The following is a 25,802-nucleotide window of genomic DNA, read 5'->3' on the forward strand; positions in this document are numbered from 1 at the left end:
ACAGGATGGGTGTAGATAGAGGCTTGACGAAGAGGGGTGACAGGATGGATGTAGTTAGATAGAGAGGCTTGATGAGGCTGGGTGGTGAGGGGTGACAGGATGGGTGTAGTTTGATAGAGAGGCTTGGTGATGAGAGGTGACAGGATGGGTGTAGTTAGATAGAGAGGCTTGGTGATGAGAGGTGACAGGATGGGTGTAGTTAGATAGAGAGGCTTGGTGATGAGGTGACAGGATGGGTGAAGTTAGATAGAGAGGCTTGGTGATGAGAGGTGACAGGATGGGTGTAGTTAGATAGAGAGGCTTGGTGATGAGAGGTGACAGGATGGGTGTAGTTAGAGGCTTGACGAGGAGAGGTGATGAGAGGTGACAGGATGGGTGTAGTTAGAGGCTTGATGAGGAGAGGTGATGAGAGGTGACAGGATGGGTGTAGTTAGAGGCTTGACGAGGAGAGGTGATGAGAGGTGACAGGATGGGTGTAGTTAGAGGCTTGACGAGGAGAGGTGATGAGAGGTGACAGGATGGGTGTAGATAGAGGCTTGATGAGGAGAGGTGATGAGAGGTGACAGGATGGGTGTAGTTAGAGGCTTGACGAGGAGAGGTGATGCCTGCTGCTACAGAATGTTCTCATAGCAGCTTTTTTTCTAAGAGTGTATCTAGCTGCTATCTAGAACCTAAAAGTGTTATTTGCCTGTCCTCACCCTTTGAAGAACCCTTTTTTGTTCAAGGTAGAACCCTTCTGAGTTCCATGAAGAGCCCTTTCCACTTAGGGTTCTACATGGAACCCAAAAGAGTTCTACCTGAAACCAAAAAGGGTTGGTAACACTTTACTTGACATGTTATGACACTGGGTGTTATGTCATACCAGCTGACATAACTTGTCATAACATGGTCATAGCACTGTCATGACACACATATTTACACCTGTTGTGACAGTGCGTTATTTTATGGCTGGATATGACACCTACATAAGTGTGTCAATACCCACATTCATCTCAGTCATCAGCAACAGAGCATTGGGGTAGGTGCATATCTGGCATCAATGTGTGCACAATTACAATGATAATTTAATATGGTCAATTAAAAAAATATTTACAGTACCATTCAAAAGTTGACACATCTACTCATCAAGGGTTTTTCTTTAGATGTACTATTTTCTACATTGTAGAATAATAGTGAAGACATCAAAACTGTGAAATAACACATGGAACCATGTAGTAACCAAAAAAAGTGTTAAACAAATCCAAATATACTTTATATTTTGGATTGTTCAAAGTAGACACCTTTGCCTTAATGACAGCTTTGCATTCTCTCAACCAACTTCATGAGGTAGTCACCTGGAATACTTTTCCAACAGTCTTGAAGGAGTTCCCACATATGCTTGTCACGACTCCTACCGAAGGTGGCTCCCCTTCCTGTTCGGGTGGCGCTCGGCGGTCGTCGTCACCGGCCTACTAGCTGCCACTGATCTTTTCCTCCCCCTCCTTGTCTGTTTATTAGTTACACCTGTTTTTAGTTAGGTTAATTAGTTGGGCTTTATTATCCAGCCGGCCCGCCTGCTGGGTGTGCTGGATTGTTTTATGTGTACTCGTGTACACGCCTGTAAGTCACGGTTGTTCGTGTACGTGAGTTATTTTCGGGACTGTTTAGTTCCCCTGTGTTTTGGGGCATTTGCATTGAGTGGTGTTGTTTTCACCTGTGTGGTATATAAAGAAGTAGCGCTACTCTGAACTCTCTGTCTCCTGCGTCTGACTTCTTCCTCCACTACATCCCGGGCATTACAATGCTGAGCACTTGTCAGCTGATTTTTCTTCACTCTGCGGTCCAACTTATCCCAAACCATCTCAATTGTGTTGAGGTTGCGTGATTGTGGAGGCCAGGCCATCTGATGCAGCAATCCATCACTCTCCTTCTTGGTCAAATAGCCCTTACAAAGCCTGGAGGTGTGTTGGGTCATTGTCTTGTTGAAAAACAAATGATAGTCCCACTAAGCGCAAACCAGATGGGATGGCATATCGCTGCAGAATGCCGTGGGAGCCATGCTGGTGAAGTGTGCTTTGAATTCTAAATAGATCACTGACAGTGTCATAAGCACAGCATGCTTCACGGTGGGAACCACACGTGTAGATAATCCGTTCACCTACTCTGCGTCTCACAAAGACACGGTGGTTGGAACCCAAAATCTCAAATTTGGACTCATCAGACCAAAGGACAAATTTCCACCGGTCTAATGTCCATTGCTATTGTTTCTTGGCCCAAGCAAATCTCTTATTATTGGTGTCCTTTAGTAGTGGTTTCTTTGCAGCAATTCGAGGCCTGATTCACGCGGTCTCCCCTGAACAGTTGATGTTGAGATGTATCTGTTACTTGAACATTTATTTGGGCTTAATGTCTGAGGCTGGTAACTCTAATGAACTTATCCTCTGCAGCAGAGGTAACTTTGGGCCTTCCTTCCCTGTGGCGGTCCTCATGAGAGCTCGTTTCATCATAGCGCTTGATGGTTTTTGCGGCTGACCTTCATGTCTTAAAGTAATGATTGACTATCATTTTTATTTGCTTATTTGAGCCGTTCTTGCCAATATATGGACTTGGTATATTACCAAATAGGGCTGTCTTCTGTACACCACCCCTACCTTGTCACAACACAACTGCTTGGCTCAAACACATTAAGAAAGAAATTCCACAAATTAACTTAACAAGGCACACCTGTTAATTGAAATGCATTCCAATACCTCATGAAGCTGGTTGAGAGAATGCCAAAAGTGTGCAAAGCTGTCAAGGCAAAGGGTGGCTACTTTGAAGAATGTCAAATATAAAATATTTGATTTGTTTAACACTTTTTTGGTTACTGCATGATTCCATATGTGTTATTTCATAGTTTTGAGGTCTTCACTATTATTCTACAATGTAGAAAATAGTAAAAATAAAGAAAAACCCTGCAGTGTGTCCAAACTTTTGACTGGTATTGTATATAACATAAATATATTGTTGACATGTAAGTTATGGTGTAACGGAATGTTTTGCCTTGTGTGGTAGGTTTTGACACTTATGTAGCTGTCATAACCAGACATAAAATAACACATTATGACACAACAGGTCAACATATGTCTCATGACAGTTATGACCATATTATAAAAGGTTATGACAAGTTATGTAAGCTGTTATGACGTGTCATAATGTGTTATGACGCTGGGTTTCAAGTAAAGTGTTACCAAAGTGTACTACTTGGAACCCAAAAGGGTTTGCCTATGGGGACAGCTGATGAACCCTTTTTGATAAGAGTGTATCTATCTAGCCCTCCCTCTCCTCGTGGCTAGCTTACAAACAATATGCAGTCTGTCCCTCTTCCCCTTCTCCCAATCTATAGTGCTGCATTATAGATCCCATCACCAGCCTTACCACACGCACACAAACATGCACGCAAAGAGACATACACACACAGAGGGTTCCATAATCAGATCAATGCTGGAAACAGAAATCCCTCAAGCATAATTCACCAGCGAACAGTTGCTGACGAAGCAAACGAAGGCATAATGGGGTGTTGCCTTTCTCCAACACCAGTAGGAGTGGGGGAGCTGTGTGTGTGTCTGGTGTGCATGCACAGCACATTCTCCAGTGTTAAATGTAACAATGTTCCAGTGTCTTTATGGTTCCACTCTTTTCAGTGTTAAAATAACACATTGCTTATCATAAAGCAGGGGTCCAATCAAAAGGAAACTGTGTAGAAATGATAATGGACCTACATTCATACAGTTTCTTGACTGTGTCCAGCTCACTAATAAATCGCCCAAATTAAAGTAGACAGTCAGGGAGCATCAAAAATGGCAAAAAACGATGGATAGCGGACGATTTATTTAAATTTTTGACGGTGAGGAAATACAATACATTTTCAATGCGGCCTTACGGACCTCATTGACAACCGAACACGGCCCTAGGGAAAAAATGAGTTGCCATTACTGGTGTAAAGCTTTATTTGCATATCGCAGGTTGCCTTTCGAGTTAATTGTAGAGTTACCACTCGTGACTGTATTTGTTAGTGACAAAGACATGCTTGTTGCATTCGTTCATTTTCAGTCCTGTGACCTTTATCAAGTGAGAGCCCAATTAAACCTCAAGCATCTAAACTGGAATAACCATTTCAGTAACAGATATAATAAACCCAAGTAACAGATTAGATTCATTTAGAAAATCTGTTATTTAATAAAGTAGCATAGGATGAATTCATCGATGTACATGCAAAAACATAGATATTGAAACAAACATTCTCAAAAACTATTTGCAATAGAAGTCCTGTATGGCTCTGTTGGTAGGGCATGGTGCTTGAAACACCAGGGTTGTGGGTTTGGTTCCCATGGAGGACCAGTATGAACTCACTCTGGATAAGAGTGTCTGCTAAAATATAAATGTGAGCATGATGGGTGTGGTTTTCGGTTCAACACTCATTATTCAAACACTAGGGTTATTCTACACCACTGCACACACATTTTTGTCTGTTGGCTGCGGGTTTGTGATTGCTCGTTTCAGAGTTAGAGGTTCATTTTAATGTTCTCTGCTCTCTCTTACCTCACTTTGACATCTCCCTGTGTGTACGATGAAGGTCATTTAATCAGCTGCCACTTGAGATTGGGGGGAAAATTTCAGTGGAAGAGAGAGAAAGAGTTCATCCATGCGGGTAAATATTCATGATCACACATCAGAGCAGCTGAGCGAGGAGTGTGAGAAACAGCATTATTTTTGAACCAGTCAGTGACATTGTTACACTGCATCATTGTATCACTATCAGATTCCCGCTCCACCAACAGAACAGATATTTTCACCCTGTGGTGTCATAGCACTAACAAGCAACCACATCTTCTTTCATTGAATACCTCTAGATGCAGTATTGAGGTTTGGCACTTAAGTGCTTAACTATTTACAGTATTTTAGAGGTGTCAAGTGCAGCAGAAGCATCCTCTACTTTCAACCATTCAGGAAATCTTTACTTATTGTAAACATGTATATTTGTTTCTTTATCTGCATATGTGTATGAAACATATTGTCCATTCGGAATCACTCTTTTCACAACAAATGTGAAATCTTACAGAAGCCTTGCGATTCTCTGTTGAAATGATATTCTCTCCCAGTCTCTGACTGTAGCTAACCCAGACATTCTCTCTCTCTCTTTCTAGCACACACACACATATTCTGTGGTGGTGGTGAAGGCACTTCTTACGCCCCCGAGAGAGCAGAGACTGTAAAGACTGCCAGCCTATCTTCCATGTGATTCACACAGAAACAATGGCTGATGAGAGCTGAACATAATGTAAACAAAAGCTCATCATTTTTGCTGCCAGGCTATTGTCAATGTGAACCCACTGGCTGTCAAGGTTCATCCTCTTAATAATAGCAGCTAGGAACCAGGGAGTGGGAACTGTACATTTCAGCATTGTGGTCATGCCATAGATGAAATGCCAAATTATTTTATACAACTTTACTGTTGGGGATAATAAATAATGCGTCTTATGAATATGCTTTTCCCCACTCAGTCCTCAATTTGAAACCCAGGTTATTGTAGACATGAACCCCCTCACCATAGCAGGTAGGCAGTAGGCTGTGAGCTGTGCGGACTATGCATCGACGGAATAATAAAACAAAAAAATAAACTCTAAATTGTTGCATTGTGAAAATGTCAGATGAAATGCCAACAGTACTTCGAGTCTAAAATATTAAAACAAAATGTAAATTATTCCTCCCACTCTCAATTTGTGATCCAAAATATTCAAAACCAAAGTTCTGTCAAATGTATTTGAAGTAGGCTATATTTGTGCATATTTGTATGTCCAAATACATTAGTACTGAGTGTACACTTATTTGTTACAAAAATTGTATGGGCCCTGGTAAAGAGTAGCACACTATATAGGGAATAGGGTGCCATTTGGGACACATTCTGCGTGTTATCTGCTCCATATGAATAATATTAACGCTGACCACTTCTATCCATAGTGCCTGTAACTGTTCAGCAGCACCCAAGCAGCCCTGTGAGAGGAGCTGAGAAACTAAATTGTTACTGTGGTACTGTAGAGACACAGCACTGGAGACTAATCGCCTTTAATAATACCCAACCAGCAGTCTCATTGTTTGTTATTAAGTTACAGTAATGCTCAAAGAATATAACCGCGTCACTACAGCTCAAAGCCTAGATAATGAATCTGTCACCTTGGTGTGATTATCATCACATTTGTGATGCTTGGTTGCGTGACAATAATTGTCATCTGTATTCTTTATTTTTGCCATGTCATTGCTGACACTGGCATTGACTGGTTCATTGGCTACAAAGATGACTCATATGCATGCAGCCTTCTGTGGCAACCTCTTCAGTAAGGCAAACAATCATCCAAGTAGATCAGATGGCAAATGTTAAAATGATTTGTTGGTTAACATGAGAAAGAGCCATCCATCTCATCTCTATGCGTGAGTACATGGCAGGCAACAGCACATTCACATTTTCTGCTTCCGACTGCGTTTACATTGCCCGACAATTTCTGCTAATTATGTCTAATTGTGCTTTCATTAAATAAACTCCAGGTGGTGTATGTGTCGTCTAATGGCACAAACTCATTCAGAACGCCTTTCTGTTGACAAAAAATGCCATTCACTCCATCACCATCAGAAAGGCTAAATGATGTGTTTTATGTGGATGGATGTGTTTGATGCAGAGTAGCTTGCCTTTGGCTTATCGTGGCTAAACGGCCAAACACACACACACACACTAACGACTGTTACTCAGAGAGCCATTTAACCAGGTCAAGCGGCTGTCATGATGTGGCCTTGAAGCTTCTATTCAGTTGCATGCTTTACTGAAACTCACGACACATATTACTCTGTGTGTGTTTCATGCAGCACTTGAAAGTTCTATTCAGTTCCATGCTTTACTGAACTGGAACTCATAATGAACCACATTACAGAATGGAAAGCAGACACGAAGCAGAAAGACAAAAAAAATACATGAATTGGCTCTAACAGCCTTCTTAGAAATACATATTCCTGCACATCTCCAATAGGCACGAGGAATAGAGACATGTACATCTATGCATTACCATAGATATGTCTGCTGGACTGTGCCACGCATAGCACAGTTAGGTCACTTGGTTGTGCAGCCCAGCCTCAGTGTGTCGTATCATGGCAGGCTGGTGCGATGGGGCCGTTGGTCATACATACTGTACCAGTGTACTAGTCTACCAGTACAAGGTACCAGTGTACTCAACCTGCTCTGAGTCACTCTGAGCAACTTGTACCACATTCCCCTGGTTATCACCTGATTGTGCAGCCCAGCCTCATTACATTGTATTGGGAGAGCCAGGAAGGCTGGTGCAGGGGGGCCACAGGTCACACTACCAGTCTAGTCAGCCTGCTCCGAGTCACTCCCATATTTCTGCAGTGCTTCCTGTTACCTTGTATCTGGGACAGAAATAGTCCTTCCCCCGCTCTCTTGTTATGTGACTTCAACAAATTACTTAAATCCCACGAGATAAGAGCTAAAACTGATGGCCTCTGAATCTTAACCAATCCCTGAAAACCTCTCATCACATCTTCTCCAACCAGCCCTGAGGCATCTAGTGCTGAGCAGCGAGCAGCATCTTCTGTTTGGGGAGAACTCAGTCATCGATCTAAATGGATATGCACCATTTCACCATTGTTTCAAATAATAACACAGCATATCAATCTGGATTATAGGATAATCATCGAGAGAGAACAGTGGAGAATGCGGCGCTGCCATGGGTTGGTTCTTATGAGGGTTGTCTCCCCAAATGGTACCTTTGTCCCTACATAGTGCACTACTTTTGACCAGATGCTTATGTACACAAACAAATCACAAAAGATGATAGGTAAGTGCAAAAATGTAACTTCAGCCTGTGGTCCCTGGCCTTAAAATAATGATATACAGCCGTTGTGTTTGAAATCACAGATTGCCCATTAACAGAAAAACATCCATCATAAATGTGCCCCTACAGAAAATTATCCTACATCCTGCAATGCAAGTAAATTTATTTACCGCTCAACCAAACCACTGGCCATTAAACCTAAGTCGTGAGAACTCTACGCAGCAAAAGAGAGAAAATCAAGCATGAGAGGTTGTGTTTTTGCATCTGTCATACTGAACACTGTGGTAAAAAGGACTATTGCTCCTGTCAAATTGAACACTGTGGTAAAAAGGCCTGTTGCTCCTGTCAAATTGAACACAGTGGTAAAAAGGGCTATTGCTCCTGTCATATTGAACACTGTGGTAAAAAGGTCTATAGTGTCAGTGGTCAGCAGAAAAATAGCTATTCTGCTGCTTGTGAGCAGTGGTGTTTTCACTGCTGTGACAAGATGGTAAATGGCATAGGGATATTTAGTATGCTGAAATGGACCGCCTCTGATCGCTCTGTTTGTGTGCATCCGTGTATGTGTGTGTGTGCGTACATGAACGCATGATTTTAAGCATGTGTGTCTGTGTTCCAATCCAGACAAATGGTAAATCAACCTGACCAGTTTAGCTCTTTGCTACAACCAAGTGGCCCTGACCTGAAGACATATCATGGAGAAGCAGCACAATATGCTATTCCTAAAACACAGCAACACAGTTTCCTGTTATCAATGCAAAAAAAAGCCAAAGGGCAAAAAACAGAACACAATTGATTATATTTATAATTTGGCAGCTTCCTTTGTCTGCAGCGCTTAGTGCCAAGTGGGATATGTTCAGAGAGATTGCCCACCATACCAACCCACAGCACTGTGTCCTTGTGCTGCAAGCAGATTCATTCCTGACCCTCCACCAGTGGCTCTACTCTGCTCCGCCGCCAGGTTGCACAGGAAAACTAGGTTAGCCATCTTCAAAGGATGAGCAGGGAAGAAACTAAAGCAACTATGGGAAGATTCAGAGGGGATGTGCTTTATCTCAGCGCGAGACAAACCAACAAATTAAGGATTGGAGAGAGAGCTATTTGGCTTTAAACAGACAGTATATCGTGGCAGACTATCTATCCACCGTGACTGAGAAAAAAAACGGAGATAAACACTGACTGTGTACAGACTGTAAGCACAGCCTGGCCATAGAAACCAGCCGTCATAGACAAATCTCAGAGGACAGGTTGTGCTCACTCTGCCCTGAGACAGAGCTGCATTTTCTTCAACACTGCCAGAACTGTACAGATTTATGGGCAATTTTCTTTCCCAAAATGTAAAACAAATACAATTTTGAAACCAAAACAGAAAGGGATTAGCACATTAGCTGCTAAATATGTAGCTTTTTACCACACTCGTAGGAACAAGCAGTGGAACGACAAACCAGAGCAATAACAATGCTAACTGTGTCCATCACCATTTCATTATTGTCCTAGTTAATTTGTTACTGTAGTGTCCCATTAATTGTTACTACTCATTGAGTATTATTTGTCCTATTATCTATCTGCGTCATCATTGATTTGATGCGTGTCTATATGTTTGCTTTGGCAATGTATGTGGTAACACTTTCCATGCCAATAAAGCCATTTGAGAGAGAGAGCGAGACTCATGCCTCTGAATTTACAAGACTGATCAATCTATCACTTCACATTGTAACCCAGTCTCCATTCACAATCTGCCATTATACTTCAGTTGAAGGAAAAACACATCAGTTCAAAGCTTCCTGAGGATATGCCGTTGGGATAGCAACCATTAAAGCTGCAATTTGTAACTTTTTAGGAGACTCAGCCAAATTCACATGGAAATGTGTTATAGATCTATAATTTTAATTGAAAGCAAGTCTAAGAAGTGGTAGATCTGTTATGTGCTCTATTTTTATCCCTCCCGTTCTGAAGTTTTCTTTTGCGTCTCTTACTTTTGGGTTTGTGCACCAGCTTCAAACCACAGAAAACACTATTTTTGGTTATGGAAAATATATTTCACAGCTGTTTAGATGGTACAATGATTGTCTACACTATTCTTGCCAGTTGTCACAAACTGAAATGAGGTGAAGTACTAGAATTTGATCTACCAGGAAATGGCAGAATGATTTCTGCGCAGTGCATCTTTAAAATGTTATACAACATAAATGACAAAGAAAATTAAGCCGTTTCAACAATTCATTGGTTTCTGAGGGCCACGTGCATTAAATCGAAATGGGATCGAATGAGACCATTCACTTAAGTGTGGTTGCTAATGCATTAAATTATGAGGAAATGTAAATGTATCTGAGCTCTGTCTCCGAATGCTTCCTGTGATCAGACTTTTAATCAAGCTCCTGGAAGAAGAATATATTAGCACTGCTATCTGCTCTCTAAGTCTCAGCATTCTCAGAGTGTTGTACAAGTGAAGCAGCGCTGCGGGTAGGTGAGATATGTCCGACAAGCACACTGGTGTCCACCATTGTCCTCTAGCAATCTCAACATGTCACTCCTCATAGGAAGGAGATCGAAGCGCTGGCTCTCTAGGTGCCGGACTGTAAGATAGCACAAGCACAAACCCAAAGCTGGTAAATCACAGGCCTATCTCCCTCTTGAAAATAAGTGTCAGGTGCATGTTATTTTATATTATTTCACCAAATGGAAACCTGATGAAGGCTGTTTCAGACAAAATACAAGAACAGGAAGAGCCTGTTTGAAAGTAAAACAGGCCTTCTAGTCAAGGTGTAAAACCTGGGCCCATATCCACAAATTGTCTCAGAGTAAGAGTGCTGATGGAGGATCAGTTCGACCATGCATTATAATCTAAAAGGAAAACCTGATCTTAAGTCAGCACTCCTACATTGTTATTGATTATTGCATTGTTGGGTTTTGAGTTTGCAAGAAAGGCATCTCACTGTACTTGTGCATGTGACATTAAAACTTGAAATGCTTGAAAAATACAGTTGGTCTTTAAAACCTGGTGTGATTCTATAAACCCATATTGATCTGTGACCTTGCTACTGTGTGAGAGTAAGAAGACAGAAGACTTTCCACTAGCTGTACAGATGCAGGCCTAGCCTAAACAGCAACAAATGTTGCACTGTTCTTGGCCTTGATAGTTTTGCCTGCCGGGTAAACAGTCTGCAATGACATCAGTCTCTGGTTGTGATGACATCATAATGATGTCATTGTCACCAGTCAGTTTTGCCCACTGGGAAAGTAGTGGTCTTTTTAAACAGTGATGTACACACACATTGATGCGTCAGAAATAGCAGCCTATGGACCCTAGTCAAAAGCAGTGCAGGGAATAGGGAACCATTTCGGATGCAATCATATTTCACAGTGATGCGTACACACACCCTCCCTCTACTAACGCCTGCTCTTACCTGGCAGGCGTTGTAGAGCAGCTGGTGCTCAAATTTCTTGATACCCAGAATGTTCTGGAACATCTCGTAGAGCTGGTCTTTGCTGAGGATGAGCTCTGAGGCGGCGCTGGCCGTCATGCGCTGCTGAGCTTTGCGTGGGTCCTCGTCACCGCGGTAGATGGTGTCGAACTTAGCCATCCAGGAGCTGAGCACTGTCTCCTTACTCAGGCCGTCGATCTCAGGCAGGCTGCGGACACGCTTCTCAATGTGCCTCTTGAACACCTCCCTGCAGTCATTGGCTGAGAAGCCCCCACTCTGGACCATCTTGGCAACGCGGTCGCTCTTCAGGAACACCTGCGGTCACAGAGAGACATGTTGGAAAGGATAGATATGTACACTGTTGAAAATATCCAGAAGAAATACAAAACTGAGTGTCACGATCATCGTAAGGATTGGACCAAAATGCAGCGTAGTATATTTCCATCCTTTTTATTAGGAAGAGAAAACTCAAATAACAAAAAAGCAAACAAACGAAACGTGAAGCTCAGAGTAGTGCTCACAGGTAACTATACCTAGACAAGATCCCACAAAGGGGAAATGGCTGCCTACATATGATCCTCAGAGACAACGATAAACAGCTGCCTCTTATTGGGAATCATACCAGGCCAACATAGATATATAATTACCTAGATGACCCACCCTAGTCACACCCGAACCTAACCAACATAGAGAATAACAGGCTCTCTATGGTCAGGGCGTGACACTGAGGTTTAAATGCAAATATTATATTTATTCGGACAGATGCCCCAAAAATGTGCTCACCGCAATAATAAAAACAAGTCAAAAGATAAAATGTTTTGTTGACTTAACCAATCATCAGTGTGATAAAGGGCACCCACACCTGGCTCACATACATTTTGATTACATCACATAATCAAACCTAGGTAAATGAAAGTAGAGCATCTGAAGTTATAATGCCACAGAGAGAAAGAGAGCAATGTGATGTCAATGACTATCATGTAACAGAGTAGAAACAGAAAGGGTCAAACTGCTGTTGCAGCTGCAGATAATAATAGGTGTACATTTCATTTATATAGTGCTTTTCATTACAAAGAATACCAAAGCACGAAAAGTGCCGATATAAAAGAAAAACATATTCCCATGTTTGTACCTGAAGGCACTTGGAATGCAAACAGCAGACAATGGAGGTATGAAAAGACATTATCCAGGTCTGCTGAGATAATATAATTTATAATAACATAACTGAAATATTTACACTGCTACTGTAAGAGGCTATCTAACTACCGCAAATAAACTATGAATCTCCTTGTATATTTTATTTCACATATTGTTGAGTAGACTATACCCACTGAAGACACACTGGCTGAATCAACATTGTTTCTAAGTAATTTCAAGGATTAATTTGAACTTTGAAGGATAACAATTACTTTGAACCAACATTGAATTGCCTGCTGTGCCAAGTGGGTATTGTGATTACATATGGGTACCATCCAAAATAAAGGAAACACCAACATAAAGTGTCTTAGTGTAACGGATGTGAAATGGCTAGCTAGTTAGCGGGTACGCGCTAATAGCATTTCAATCGGTTACGTCACTTGCTCTGAGACCTGAAGTAGGGTTTCCCCTTGCTCTGCAAGGGCCGTGGCCTTTGTCGAGCGATGGGTAACGATGCTTCGTGGGCGACCGTTGTTGATGTGTGCAGAGGGTCCCTGGTTCGCGCCCGTGTCGGGGCGAGGGGACGGTTTAAAGTTATACTGTTACATTGATGCTGTTGACCCGATCACTGGTTGCTGCGGAAAAGGAGGAGGTTGAAAGGGGGGTGAGTGTAACGGATGTGAAATGGCTAGCTAGTTAGCGGGTACGCGCTAATAGCATTTCAATCGGTTACGTCACTTGCTCTGAGACCTGAAGTAGGGTTTCCCCTTGCTCTGCAAGTGCCGCGGCTTTTGTGGAGCGATGGGTAAGGAAGCTTCGTGGGTGTCAGTTGTTGATGTGTGCAGAGGGTCCCTGGTTCGCGCCCGTGTCGGGGCGAGGGGACAGTTTAAAGTTATACTGTTACATTAACAAGGCGTTGGGTCACCACTAGCTGCCAGAATAGCTGCAATGAGTACATTCATAGATTCTACAAGTGTCTGGAACTATTGGAGGGATGTGACACCATTCTTCCATGAGAAATTGTTGATGGTGGTGGAAAACGCTGTCTTGGGCACCACTCCAGAATCTCCCATAGGTGTTCATTTGGGTTGAGATCTGGTGACTGAGACACACACACGCACATACAACACTTTAAATGCCCCTATGCTCCTTTGAGACCACCCTTTAAAATTCACAGATCCCTTAATTTAGCCACGGCAGCCAAAATAATGGCGACTGGGAATTTTTATACATGACCCTAAGCATGATGGAATGTTAATTGCTTAATTAAATCAGGTACCACATCTGTGTGGAAGCACCTACTTTCAAAATATACTGAACAAGCATACAGTTGAATTCTGAAGTATACATACACCTTAGCCAAATACATTTATACTCAGTTTTTCACAATTCCTGACATTTAATCCTAGTAAAAATTCCCTCTTAGGTCAGTTAGGATCACCACTTTATTTTAAGAATGTGAAATGTCAAAATAACAGGAGAGAATGATTTATTTCAGCTATTATTTCGTTCATCACATTCCCAGTGGGTCAGAAGTTTACATGCACTCAATTAGTATTTGGTTGCCTTTAAATTGTTTAACTTGGGTCGAACACTTCGGGTAGCCTTCCACAAGCTTCCCACAATAAGTCTTCCCAGAGTTCAGAACTCTCCAATAACTCTTTCCACTCCTCTCCTCTTTTGACCTCACCCTCTCACCTTCCCCCCCTACTCACAAGGCAGGCAATACGCTCGACCTCATCTTTACTAGATGCTGTTCTTCCACTAACCTCATTGCAACTCCCCTCCAAGTCTCCGACCACTACCTTGTATCCTTTTCCCTCTCGCTCTCATCCAACACTTCCCACACTGCCCCTACTCGGATGGTATCGCGCCGTCCCAACCTTCGCTCTCTCTCCCCCGCTACTCTCTCCTCTTCCATCCTATCATCTCTTCCCTCTGCTCAAACCTTCTCCAACCTATCTCCTGATTCTGCCTCCTCAACCCTCCTCTCCTCCCTTTCTGCATCCTTTGACTCTCTATGTCCCCTATCCTCCAGGCCGGCTCGGTCCTCCCCTCCTGCTCCGTGGCTCGACGACTCATTGCGAGCTCACAGAACAGGGCTCCGGGCAGCCGAGCGGAAATGGAGGAAAACTCGCCTCCCTGCGGACCTGGTATCCTTTCACTCCCTCCTCTCTACATTTTCCTCTTCTGTCTCTGCTGCTAAAGCCACTTTCTACCACTCTAAATTCCAAGCATCTGCCTCTAACCCTAGGAAGCTCTTTGCCACCTTCTCCTCCCTCCTGAATCCTCCTCCCCCTCCTCCCCCCTCCTCCCTCTCTGCAGATGACTTCGTCAACCATTTTGAAAAGAAGGTCGACGACATCCGATCCTCGTTTGCTAAGTCAAACGACACCGCTGGTTCTGCTCACACTGCCCTACCCTGTGCTCTGACCTCTTTCTCCCCTCTCTCTCCAGATGAAATCTCGCGTCTTGTGACGGCCGGCCGCCCAACAACCTGCCCGCTTGACCCTATCCCCTCCTCTCTTCTCCAGACCATTTCCGGAGACCTTCTCCCTTACCTCACCTCGCTCATCAACTCATCCCTGACCGCTGGCTACGTCCCTTCCGTCTTCAAGAGAGCGAGAGTTGCACCCCTTCTGAAAAAACCTACACTCGATCCCTCCGATGTCAACAACTACAGACCAGTATCCCTTCTTTCTTTTCTCTCCAAAACTCTTGAACGTGCCGTCCTTGGCCAGCTCTCCCGCTATCTCTCTCAGAATGACCTTCTTGATCCAAATCAGTCAGGTTTCAAGACTAGTCATTCAACTGAGACTGCTCTTCTCTGTATCACGGAGGCGCTCCGCACTGCTAAAGCTAACTCTCTCTCCTCTGCTCTCATCCTTCTAGACCTATCGGCTGCCTTCGATACTGTGAACCATCAGATCCTCCTCTCCACCCTCTCCGAGTTGGGCATCTCCGGCGCGGCCCACGCTTGGATTGCGTCCTACCTGACAGGTCGCTCCTACCAGGTGGCGTGGCGAGAATCTGTCTCCTCACCACGTGCTCTCACCACTGGTGTCCCCCAGGGCTCTGTTCTTGGCCCTCTCCTATTCTCGCTATACACCAAGTCACTTGGCTCTGTCATAACCTCACATGGTCTCTCCTATCATTGCTATGCAGACGACACACAACTAATCTTCTCCTTTCCCCCTTCTGATGACCAGGTGGCGAATCGCATCTCTGCATGTCTGGCAGACATATCAGTGTGGATGACGGATCACCACCTCAAGCTGAACCTCGGCAAGACGGAGCTGCTCTTCCTCCCGGGGAAGGACTGCCCGTTCCATGATCTCGCCATCACGGTTGACAACTCCATTGTGTCCTCCTCCCAGAGCGCTAAGAACCTTGGCGTGATCCTGGACAACACCCTGTCGTTATCAACTAACATCAAGGCGGTGGCCCGTTCCTGTAGGTTCATGCTCTACAACATCCGCAGAGTACGACCCTGCCTCACACAGGAAGCGGCGCAGGTCCTAATCCAGGCACTTGTCATCTCCCGTCTGGATTACTGCAACTCGCTGTTGGCTGGGCTCCCTGCCTGTGCCATTAAACCCCTACAACTCATCCAGAACGCCGCAGCCCGTCTGGTGTTCAACCTTCCCAAGTTCTCTCACGTCACCCCGCTCCTCCGCTCTCTCCACTGGCTTCCAGTTGAAGCTCGCATCCGCTACAAGACCATGGTGCTTGCCTACGGAGCTGTGAGGGGAACGGCACCTCAGTACCTCCAGGCTCTGATCAGGCCCTACACCCAAACAAGGGCACTGCGTTCATCCACCTCTGGCCTGCTCGCCTCCCTACCACTGAGGAAGTACAGTTCCCGCTCAGCCCAGTCAAAACTGTTCGCTGCTCTGGCCCCCCAATGGTGGAACAAACTCCCTCACGACGCCAGGACAGCGGAGTCAATCACCACCTTCCGGAGACACCTGAAACCCCACCTCTTTAAGGAATACCTAGGATAGGATAAAGTAATCCTTCTCACCCCCCCCCCCCCCCTTAAAAGATTTAGATGCACTATTGTAAAGTGGCTGTTCCACTGGATGTCATAAGGTGAATGCACCAATTTGTAAGTCGCTCTGGATAAGAGCGTCTGCTAAGTGACTTAAATGTAAATGTAAGTTGGGTGAATTTTGGCCCATTCATCCTGACAGAGCTGGTGTAATTGAGTCAGGTTTGTAGGCCTCCTTGCTCACACACTTTTTCAGGTCTGCCCACAATTTTTTTTATAGGATTGAGATCAGGGCTTTGTGATGGCCACTCCAATACCTTGACATTGTTGTCCTTAAGCCATTTTGCCACAACTTTGGAAGTATGCTTGGAGTCATTGTCCATTTGGAAGACAAATTAAAGACCAAGCTTTTAATTCCTGACTGATGTCTTGAGATGTTGCTTCAATATATCCACATAATTTTCCTGCCTCATGATGCCATCTATTTTGTGAGGTGCACCAGTCCCTCCTGCAGCAAAGCACCCCCACAACAGAATACTGCCACCCCCATGCTTCACGGTTGGGATGGTGTTCTTCGGCTTCCAAGCCTCACCCTTTTTCCTCCAAACATAACGATTGTCATTGTGGCCAAACAGTTATATTTTTGTTTCATCAGACCAGAGGAAATTTCTCCAAAAAGTACGATCTTTGTCCCCATGTGCAGTTTCAAACCGTAGTCTGGCATTTTTATGGCGGTTTTGGAGCAGTGGCTTCTTCCTTGCTGAGCGGCCTTTCAAGGTATGTCGATATAGGACTTTTTTACTGTGGATATACATTAGATACTTTTGTACCTGTTTCCTCCAGTATCTTCACAAGGTCGTTTGCTGTTGTTCTGGGATTGATTTGCACTTTTCACATAAAAGTAGGTTCATCTCTAGGAGCCAGAACTCGTCTCCTTTCTGAGCGGTATGACAGCTATGTGGTCCCATGGTGTTTATACTTGCGTACTGTTGTTTGTACAGATGAACGTGGTACCTTCAGGCGTTTGGAAATTGATCCCAAGATGAACCAAACTTGTGGAGGTCTACAATTTGTTTTCTGAGGTGTTGGCTGATTTCTTTTGATTTTCCCATGATGTCAAGCAAAGAGCCACTGAGTTTGAAGGTAGGCCTTGAAATACATCCACAGGTACACCTCCAAATCACTCAAAGTATGTAAATTAGCTTATCAGAAGCTTCTAAAGCCATGACATCATTTTCTGGAATTTTCCAAGCTGTTTAAAGGCACAGTCAACCTAGTGTATGTAAACTTCTGACCCACTGGAATTGTGATACAGTGAATTATAAGTGAAATAATCTCTGTAAACAATTGTTGGATAAATGACTTGTGCCATGCACAAAGTAGATGTCCTAACCGACTTGCCAAAACTATAGTTTGTTAACAAGAAATGTGTGATGGTTGAAAAACAAGTTTTAATGACTCCAACCAAAGTGTTTGTAAACTTCCCACTTCAACTGTATGAATGCAACATTCAACAATTTCAAAGATTTTACTGAGTTCCAGTTTATATAAGGAAATCAGTCAATTGAAATAAATAAATTAGGCCCTAAGTTATGGATTTCACATAACTGGGAATACAGATATGCATCTGTTGGTCACAGATAAACTTTAAAGAAGGTAGGGGCGAGGATCAGAAAACCAGTCAGTATCTGGTGCGACTACAATTTGCCTCATGCAGAGCGACACATCTCCTTCGAATAGAGTTGATCAGGCTGTTGATTGTGGCCTGTGGAATGTTGTCCCACTCCTCTTCAATGGCTGTACGAAGTTGCTCGATATTGGTGGGAACTGGAACACGCTGTCGTACACGTCGATCCAGAGCATCCCAAACATGCTCAATTGGTGACATGTCTGGTGAGTATGCAGGCCATGGAAGAACTGGGACATTTTCCAGCTTCCAGGAACTGTGTACAGATCTTTGCGAAATGGGGCCGTGCATTGTCATGCTGAAACATGAGGTGATGGCGGCGGATGAATGGCACGACAATGGGCCTCAGGATCTCGTCACGGTATCTCTGTGCATAAAATAGTTCATCGATAAAAGGCCATTGTGTTCATTGTCCGTAGCTTATGCCCATATCATGACCCACCGCCACCATGGGGCACTCTGTTCACAACGTTGACATCAGCAAACCGCTCGCACACACAACGCCATACACGCTGTCTGCCATCTGCCCGGTACAGTTGAAACCGGGATTCATCTGTGAAGAGCAAACTTCTTCAGCGTGCCAGTGGCCATCAAAGGTGAGCATTTGCCCACTGAAGTCTCTTACGATGTCGAACTGGAGTCCGGTCAAGACCCTGGTGAGGACGACAAGCACGCACATGAGCTTCCCTGAAACAGTTTCTGACAGTTTGTGCAGAAATTCTTCGGTTGTGCAAATCCACAGTTTCATTGGCTGTTTGGGTGGCTGGTCTCAGACGATCTCTCAGGTGAAGAATCCAAATGTATAGGTCCTGGGCTGGCGTGATTACACGAAATCTGCGTTTGTGAGGCCGATTGGACGTACTGCCAAATTCTCTAAAATGATGTTGGAAGCGTCTTATGGTAGAGAAATTAACATTACATTCCCTGGCAACAGCTCTGGTGGACATTCCTGCAATCAGCATGCCAATTGCAAGCAGCCTCAACATTTTTGACATCTCTGGCATTGTGCACATTTTAGAGTCACATTTACATTTACATTTAAGTCATTTAGCAGACGCTCTTATCCAGAGCGACTTACAAATTGGAAAGTTCATACATATTCATCCTGGTCCCCCCGTGGGAATTGAACCCACATTATTGTGTATTGTGTCCATTACAAGGTGGACCTGTGTAATGATCAGCTTCTTGATATGCCACACCAAGTGGGTGGATTATCTTTGCAAATGAGAAATGCTCACTAACAGGGATGTAAACAAATATGTGCAAAAGATTTGAGAAAACAAACCTCTTTGTAAGTATGGAACATTTCTGGGATTTATATTTTTGTTCAGTGTACTTTGTATCCCTCATATACTGAAGTCAAGTGTTTCCTTTATTTTGGCAGTTACATGTATGATTAAGAGGAATCTCATATAATTATAAAATCTTTCAAATGCGTTTCACAATCTTTCACATTTGCTTCAGCCCGCCTGGAGTGCCAGATGGGCAGGGTTTGTAATTTTACGACTATTCCTTTGGTTCCATTACGCCAGGCAAACTCAATCAAGCCCAGCTAAAGTATTTCAAATGATCTCAAATAGTATTTAAACCTAGGTTTGCTGTTGACCATAACATTTAAGACTCCACACACATTTTGTTCATCATTGTGGATCCATTGTACAGAAGAACAAAAGTTGGGGCCATCCTGTGTGTCTGTGTCTGTGACTGCAACCACTCTGACTCTCAGGCTGCAGATGAATACGAGCCAATGGAAGTTAGCCATCCATGCAGGACAACAAAAAAAGGAAAGGCCAGTGTCTGACTGCAATACCACACCACAATAGTGGTGGAATACTGAACGATGCAGTGTAACTAGATGTTAGCTCTCTGCTCTACAGTGATATACTGGAGTAATATAACCATAGCCATAACAGTAGAGACAGAAAGATAGGTGATATAGAATATTGGGGAGTAATGTTGATGGCCACTGGATGGAAATCCACTCCAGACTCTCTCTCTCTTGGTCTACTGTCCTTCTAGTCTTGAATTAATCAGACTGAAAGCTATTCTTTCTCATTTACTGTGTGTGTGTGTGTGTGTGTGTGTGTGTGTGTGTGTGTGTGTGTGTGTGTGTGTGTGTGTGTGTGTGTGTGTGTGTGTGTGTGTGTGTGTGTGTGTGTGTGTGTGTGTGTGTGTGTGTGTGTGTGTGTGTGTGTGTGTGTGTGTGTGTGTGTGTGTGTGTGTGTGTGTGTGTGTATATAGAGTAGAGTAAATGTCTATCTGAGGACCCTGCATGTACTAGAGATAACTGCCAGATGGACTTTCTCTCCTACAGGGTCCAAACCAACCTTACTTTATAGAGCAGCTAGGCTAGTAAAATACTGATTGATGTTGTTTCCCACAGTCAGTCTGAAATCTGGCATATATACTTTGCCTGCTCTCTCTTTAAACCCCTTTTCTCTCCTGTGAAAGGACGGGGAGAGTGATGGGGCTCTAAATTACTATCGGGTTCCTATCCAGGCAGACGGCAGCCATTTTACAGAGAGCTACTCTACCTGTGGAGAACTCACCCTCACAATCACAGCTGAGACAAATGGTCCTTGCTATCCGGTGTCCTTGGGACATCTCGACTCTGACATTACCCCATTAAAGTTGACATTTCAAATAGTTTAGGTTAGGGTTAAGGTTAGGATTAGGATTTAGGGTAGGGATGTCCCAAGGATATCGGATAGCACTAACAGAAGACAAACCACTGCTGGAGAAGTGAATCATCTCAATGAAATGGCGTGGCGGTGGTATTCTTTCGTCATTATCTGTCAGGAATGGAACATGGACAAGCAGGCTTTGTACATCATAAGAACAACATCTAAAAGCCCTACATCATCACAGTGTCATTATTTTTTTTACCTCCGTCTTTCATATTGGCAGTGGTGGTTGTTCTTCCTGTCTCTTGTTTCCTGTCAGTTTCATTAATATCCTCTCTTAGTATAGTGAAGCCAACAGAACACTGGCTGTATCCTGATAGTGAACTGTGTCTGTGGCTGTGTCTGAACCTGTGTATGTATATGTATGTACTGTATGTATGTCATGCCGTCCCTAGGAGGGGTGCGTCACTTGAGTGGGTTGAGTCACTGACGTGATCTTCCTGTCTGGGTTGGCGCCCCCCCTTGGTTTGTGCCGTGGCGGAGATCTTTGTGGGCTATACTCGGCCTTGTCTCAGGATGGTAAATTGGTGGTTGAAGATTTCCCTCTAGTGGTGTGGGGGCTGTGCTTTGGAAAAGTGGGTGGGGTTAAATCCTTCCTGTTTGGCCCTGTCCGGGGGTATCATCGGATGGGGCCACAGTGTCTCCTGACCCCTCCTGTCTCAGCCTCCAGTATTTATGCTGCGGTAGTGTATGTGTCGGGGGCTAGGGTCAGTTTGTTATATCTGGAGGACTTCTCCTGTCTTATCCGGTGTCCTGTGTGAATTTAAGTATGCTCTCTCTAATTCTCTCCTTCTCTCTTTCTTTCTCTCTCTCGGAGGACCTGAGCCCTAGGACCATGCGTCAGGACTACCTGGCATGATGACTCCTTGCTGTCCCCAGTCCACCTGGCCTTGCTGCTGCTCCAGTTTCAACTGTTCTGCCTGCGGCTATGGAACCCTGACCTGTTCACCGGACGTGCTAAAAAAGCCAACTGACATTTACTCCTGAGGTGCTGACTTGCTGCACCCTCGATAACTACTGTGATTATTATTATTTGACCATGCTGGTCATTTATGAACATTTGAACATCTTGGCCATGTTCTGTTATAATCTCCACCCGGCACAGCCAGAAGAGGACTGGCCACCCCTCATAGCCTGGTTCCTCTCTAGGTTTCTTCCTAGGTTTTGGCCTTTCTAGGGAGTTTCTCCTGGCCACCGTGCTTCTACACCTGCATTGCTTGCTGTTTGGGGTTTTAGGCTGGGTTTCTGTACAGCACTTTGAGATATCAGTTGATGTACGAAGGGCTATATAAATACATTTGATTTGATGTATGTATGTGTGTATACGTGTGTGTGCGTGTGCGTGTGTGTGTGTGTGTGTGTGTGTGTGTGTGTGTGTGTGTGTGTGTGTGTGTGTGTGTGTGTGTGTGTGTGTGTGTGTGTGTGTGTGTGTGTGTGTGTGTGTGTGTGTGTGTGTGTGTGTGTGGCGGTGGCAGCAACTGCAGCAGCAAGGGACAGGCCAGTCCGTTCTCAGGGTCAACCTCCATCCCCTTAATGACAGAGTCATGGGGAGCGAACCGAACAAGGCCATTGTAATAGCACAGGACACACACATCAGAGTTACTGTCTATCAGGCCCCAGCACACTCTAAGATTATCACAATCAAATTGTGGCCCGATTGTCCACTGAGACTAAACACCAGTGACACACTACAGTAAGAAGACAGTAGAGTTTTAACCCTGTCATGTTATGTATTTACAACACTGAAATAATGGAGTTGCTGTGGGTTGGGAGATGGAGGGGGGAGAGAGAGAGAGAGAGAGAGAGATTTGCTAACACAAGTCTGTAACAGTAGACCTATTTGTCCTGATTTGTTCTGATTGACTTTGGTGCTTTCAGAGTTCTTCATAGCCCAGGGAGCAGACAGAGCTGTGTGGGGGTGTCTCAGTCAAACAAAGAAGACAAAGTAACCTGCCGTCATCCATTAAGTGGGTAAACACTAGTTCAATGGAGTCGCCATTTTTGTTTTCAAATGAATTGCTTTGGAGCTCATTCAACGCATTGCATTAATAGATTTGGCCAAGTTTTCTAAGCAAAATTGTTTTCTTTATTGTTGGACATACCAAGAAGTGTGATGGGTCCGCACTCAAAAAGATGTCCATAAAGCTCATCTCACTTTCATATATTATTTTTTTCACTGAATCAGGTGACAGCGAACACAGACGTTTTGGCTTTGCAGCCTTCCTCAGTGAGAAGGCACGAATCCCCTTCATTCAAAAAAAGCACCCATTTTGAACACATGTGAGCAACCGATGAGGATCAGGTGCCTTCAATCAGGGTTGACGTTCATCTGCCAATTATTGTTGGACATGAGACGATAAAAACACCAGCAAATTAGCTCCAAGTTATTTTAATTTTGGAAATAGGTTTCAAAGTATTCCCACGCATAATAGACAGATATACACTGAGTGTACAAAACATTAGGAACACCTTCCTAATATTGAGTTGCACCCACTTTTTCCCTCAGAACATCCTCAATTCTTCTGGGCATGGACTCTACAAAGCGTTCCACAGGGATGCAGGCCCATGTTGACTCCAATGCTTCCCACAGTTGTGTCAAGTTGGCTGGATGTCCTTTGGGTGGTGGACCATTCTTGATACAAATGGAAAACTGTTGAGCGTGAAAAACCCAGCAGTTTTGCAGTTCTTGACACACTCAACCCGGAGTGCCTGGCACCTACAACCATACCCAGTTCAAAGGCCCTTCAATCTTTTGTCTTGCCCATTCACCCTCTGAATGGCACACATACACAATCCATGTCCCAATTGCCTCAAGGCTTAGAAATCCTAATTTAGCCTGTCTCCTCCCCTTTATTTACACTGATTGAAGTGGATTTAACAAGTGACATAAATAAGGGATTATAGCTTTAACCTGGATTCACCTGATCAGTCTATGACATGGAAAGAACAGGTGTTCCTAATGTTTTGTACACTCAGTGTATGTGATCGTATACAAATGTAAGGAAGGTTTGAAATTATTATGTTTTAGTCAAATATTATATCTGTTTGGGCTTCTTGCGGTCAAGTTGAAGTCTACAAATGATTTGTAATTATGTTCCGACCCCTGACCATCCACTCAAGAAAAACTTGGCCCACAGCTGAATCTACTTGAGGATCCCTGATGTAGACCGTATAGAATGGGGGCTTTAAGTATCCGATAGAGGAGGAAAGAATAAGAAATCCCCAATATGGGTATTCTGCATCATCTCATCCATCATTTCCCCCCCCCCACACACACAGCACAGCAGTCCCTGGAATTCAGGCCAAAGCAACAGAGCAGCCGCTTCAATCCCACTATACGAGAGATGGCTTCCTAGACCTACAGCAAGAGACTAACTCACTGACTCCCCGAGCAGCACTAAGGACAAGGTTTTTCTTTTTCTGTCCCTCTGTATCTCAACTCTGCCACTCCGTTTTCAGCAACACGGACAGACTGTATGTCAACTCTTTCGTTGCTCGGATTTTGATACATAGGAGAAGCTCTCATAACAGGTCCCGGGAGACAGAGGGAGCTGGAGGGTCTTTTTATGAGACTTATCTCTATGCTAATTGAGTTAGAGCAGCATATGACAGCTATTGAGCCTGGACTATCACATTGATTACCAACACTATCTCACCACCACAACACATATGAAACATACACAAGACTAGAACACATAACAGTGGTTTCCTTAGAGAAAGAGAACATGATTCTGATGGTTCAGTTAACAAGCGTATTTTGACAGTGTGATTTGTTGACAGATGAAATGTCAAACTGGTAGGTTGAGTTACAAAATTGTGTTACAGCAGAGAGGGGGGGAGAGAGAGAGAGAAAGAGAGAGAGAGCCAGAGAGAGGACTGGTGGTGAGTATTGTGGGACTTGCAGGTTTTACAGCAAGTGCAGAGAAATGCCTATATTACTAGCTCCAACAGTGCAGTAAATAGACAAATAATCAAAAAATCTAAACAAGAAATAAAGAAATGACGGAACAAGTCCAATTAACAACCCAGAGCAGATATATTAGAGTGAGCATGTCTCAGAACCCAGAGTATAAATAACTGGTGTGTATAGACATATCATTTGGAAAGAAAATGGTATGAGCAGTAGTAGGTATATTAGGATGGGAATACAGTATATACATACAGTACCAGTCAAAAGTTTGGACACACCTACTCATTCAAGGGTTTTTCTTTATTTGTACTATTTTCTACATTGTAGAATAATAGCGAAGACATCAAAACTATTAAATAACACATATGGAATCGTGTAGTAACCAAATGATGTAGTTAAACAAATCCAAATATATTGTATATTCTTCAAAGTAGACACCCTTCGTCTTGATGACAGCTTTGCACACTCTTCGCATTCTCTCAACCAGGAGTTCCCACATATGCTGAGCACTTGTTTGCTGCTTTACCTTCACTCTGCGGTCCAACTCATCCCAAACCATCTCAATTGCGTTGAGGTTGGGTGATTGTGGAGGCCTGGTCATGTGATGCAGCATTCCATCACTCTCCTTCTTGGTCAAATAGCCCTTACACATCCTGTAGGTGTGTTGTGTCATTGTCCTAAGAGCAAACCAGATGGGATGGCGTATCGCTGCAGAATGCTGTGGTAGCCAACCTGGTTAAGTGTGCTTTGAATTCTAAATAAATCACTGACAGTGTCACCAGCAAAGCACCCCCACACCATCACACCTCCTCCTCCATGCTTCATGGTGCGAACCACACATGCAGAGATCATCCATTCACCTGCTCTGTATCTCACAAAGACACGGCGGTTGGAACCAAAAATCTCAAATTTTGACTCATCAGACCAAAGAACAGATTTCCACCAGTCTAATGTCCATTGCTCGTGTTTCTTGGACCAAGCAAGTCTCTTCTTATTATTGGTGTCCTTTAGTAGTGTTAGTGCCGATGACACAACAGTAGCGCCGATGACACAACAGTGGTAGGCCTGATCATTGACAACGACGAGACAGCCTATAGGGAGGAGGTCAG

The 25,802-nt window shown here is 43.9% G+C and overlaps 1 protein-coding gene across 11 annotated transcripts in view; it reads right to left on the reverse strand.

Moving 5' to 3' along the window:
• Nucleotides 1–25,802, reverse strand: part of LOC139536109 (calcium-dependent secretion activator 1-like) — a 163,912-nt gene that overhangs the window by 84,314 nt on the left and 53,796 nt on the right. For all 11 annotated transcript variants that reach the window (XM_071336280.1, XM_071336279.1, XM_071336278.1 and 8 more), the window contains exon 3: nt 11,267–11,599. In XM_071336280.1, the coding sequence (XP_071192381.1) occupies nt 11,267–11,599 (333 nt within the window). The remainder of the gene's footprint in view (nt 1–11,266; nt 11,600–25,802) is intronic.

This window comes from Salvelinus alpinus, chromosome 12 (assembly GCF_045679555.1).
Source record: "Salvelinus alpinus chromosome 12, SLU_Salpinus.1, whole genome shotgun sequence".
NCBI classification, from domain to species: Eukaryota; Metazoa; Chordata; class Actinopteri; order Salmoniformes; family Salmonidae; genus Salvelinus; species Salvelinus alpinus.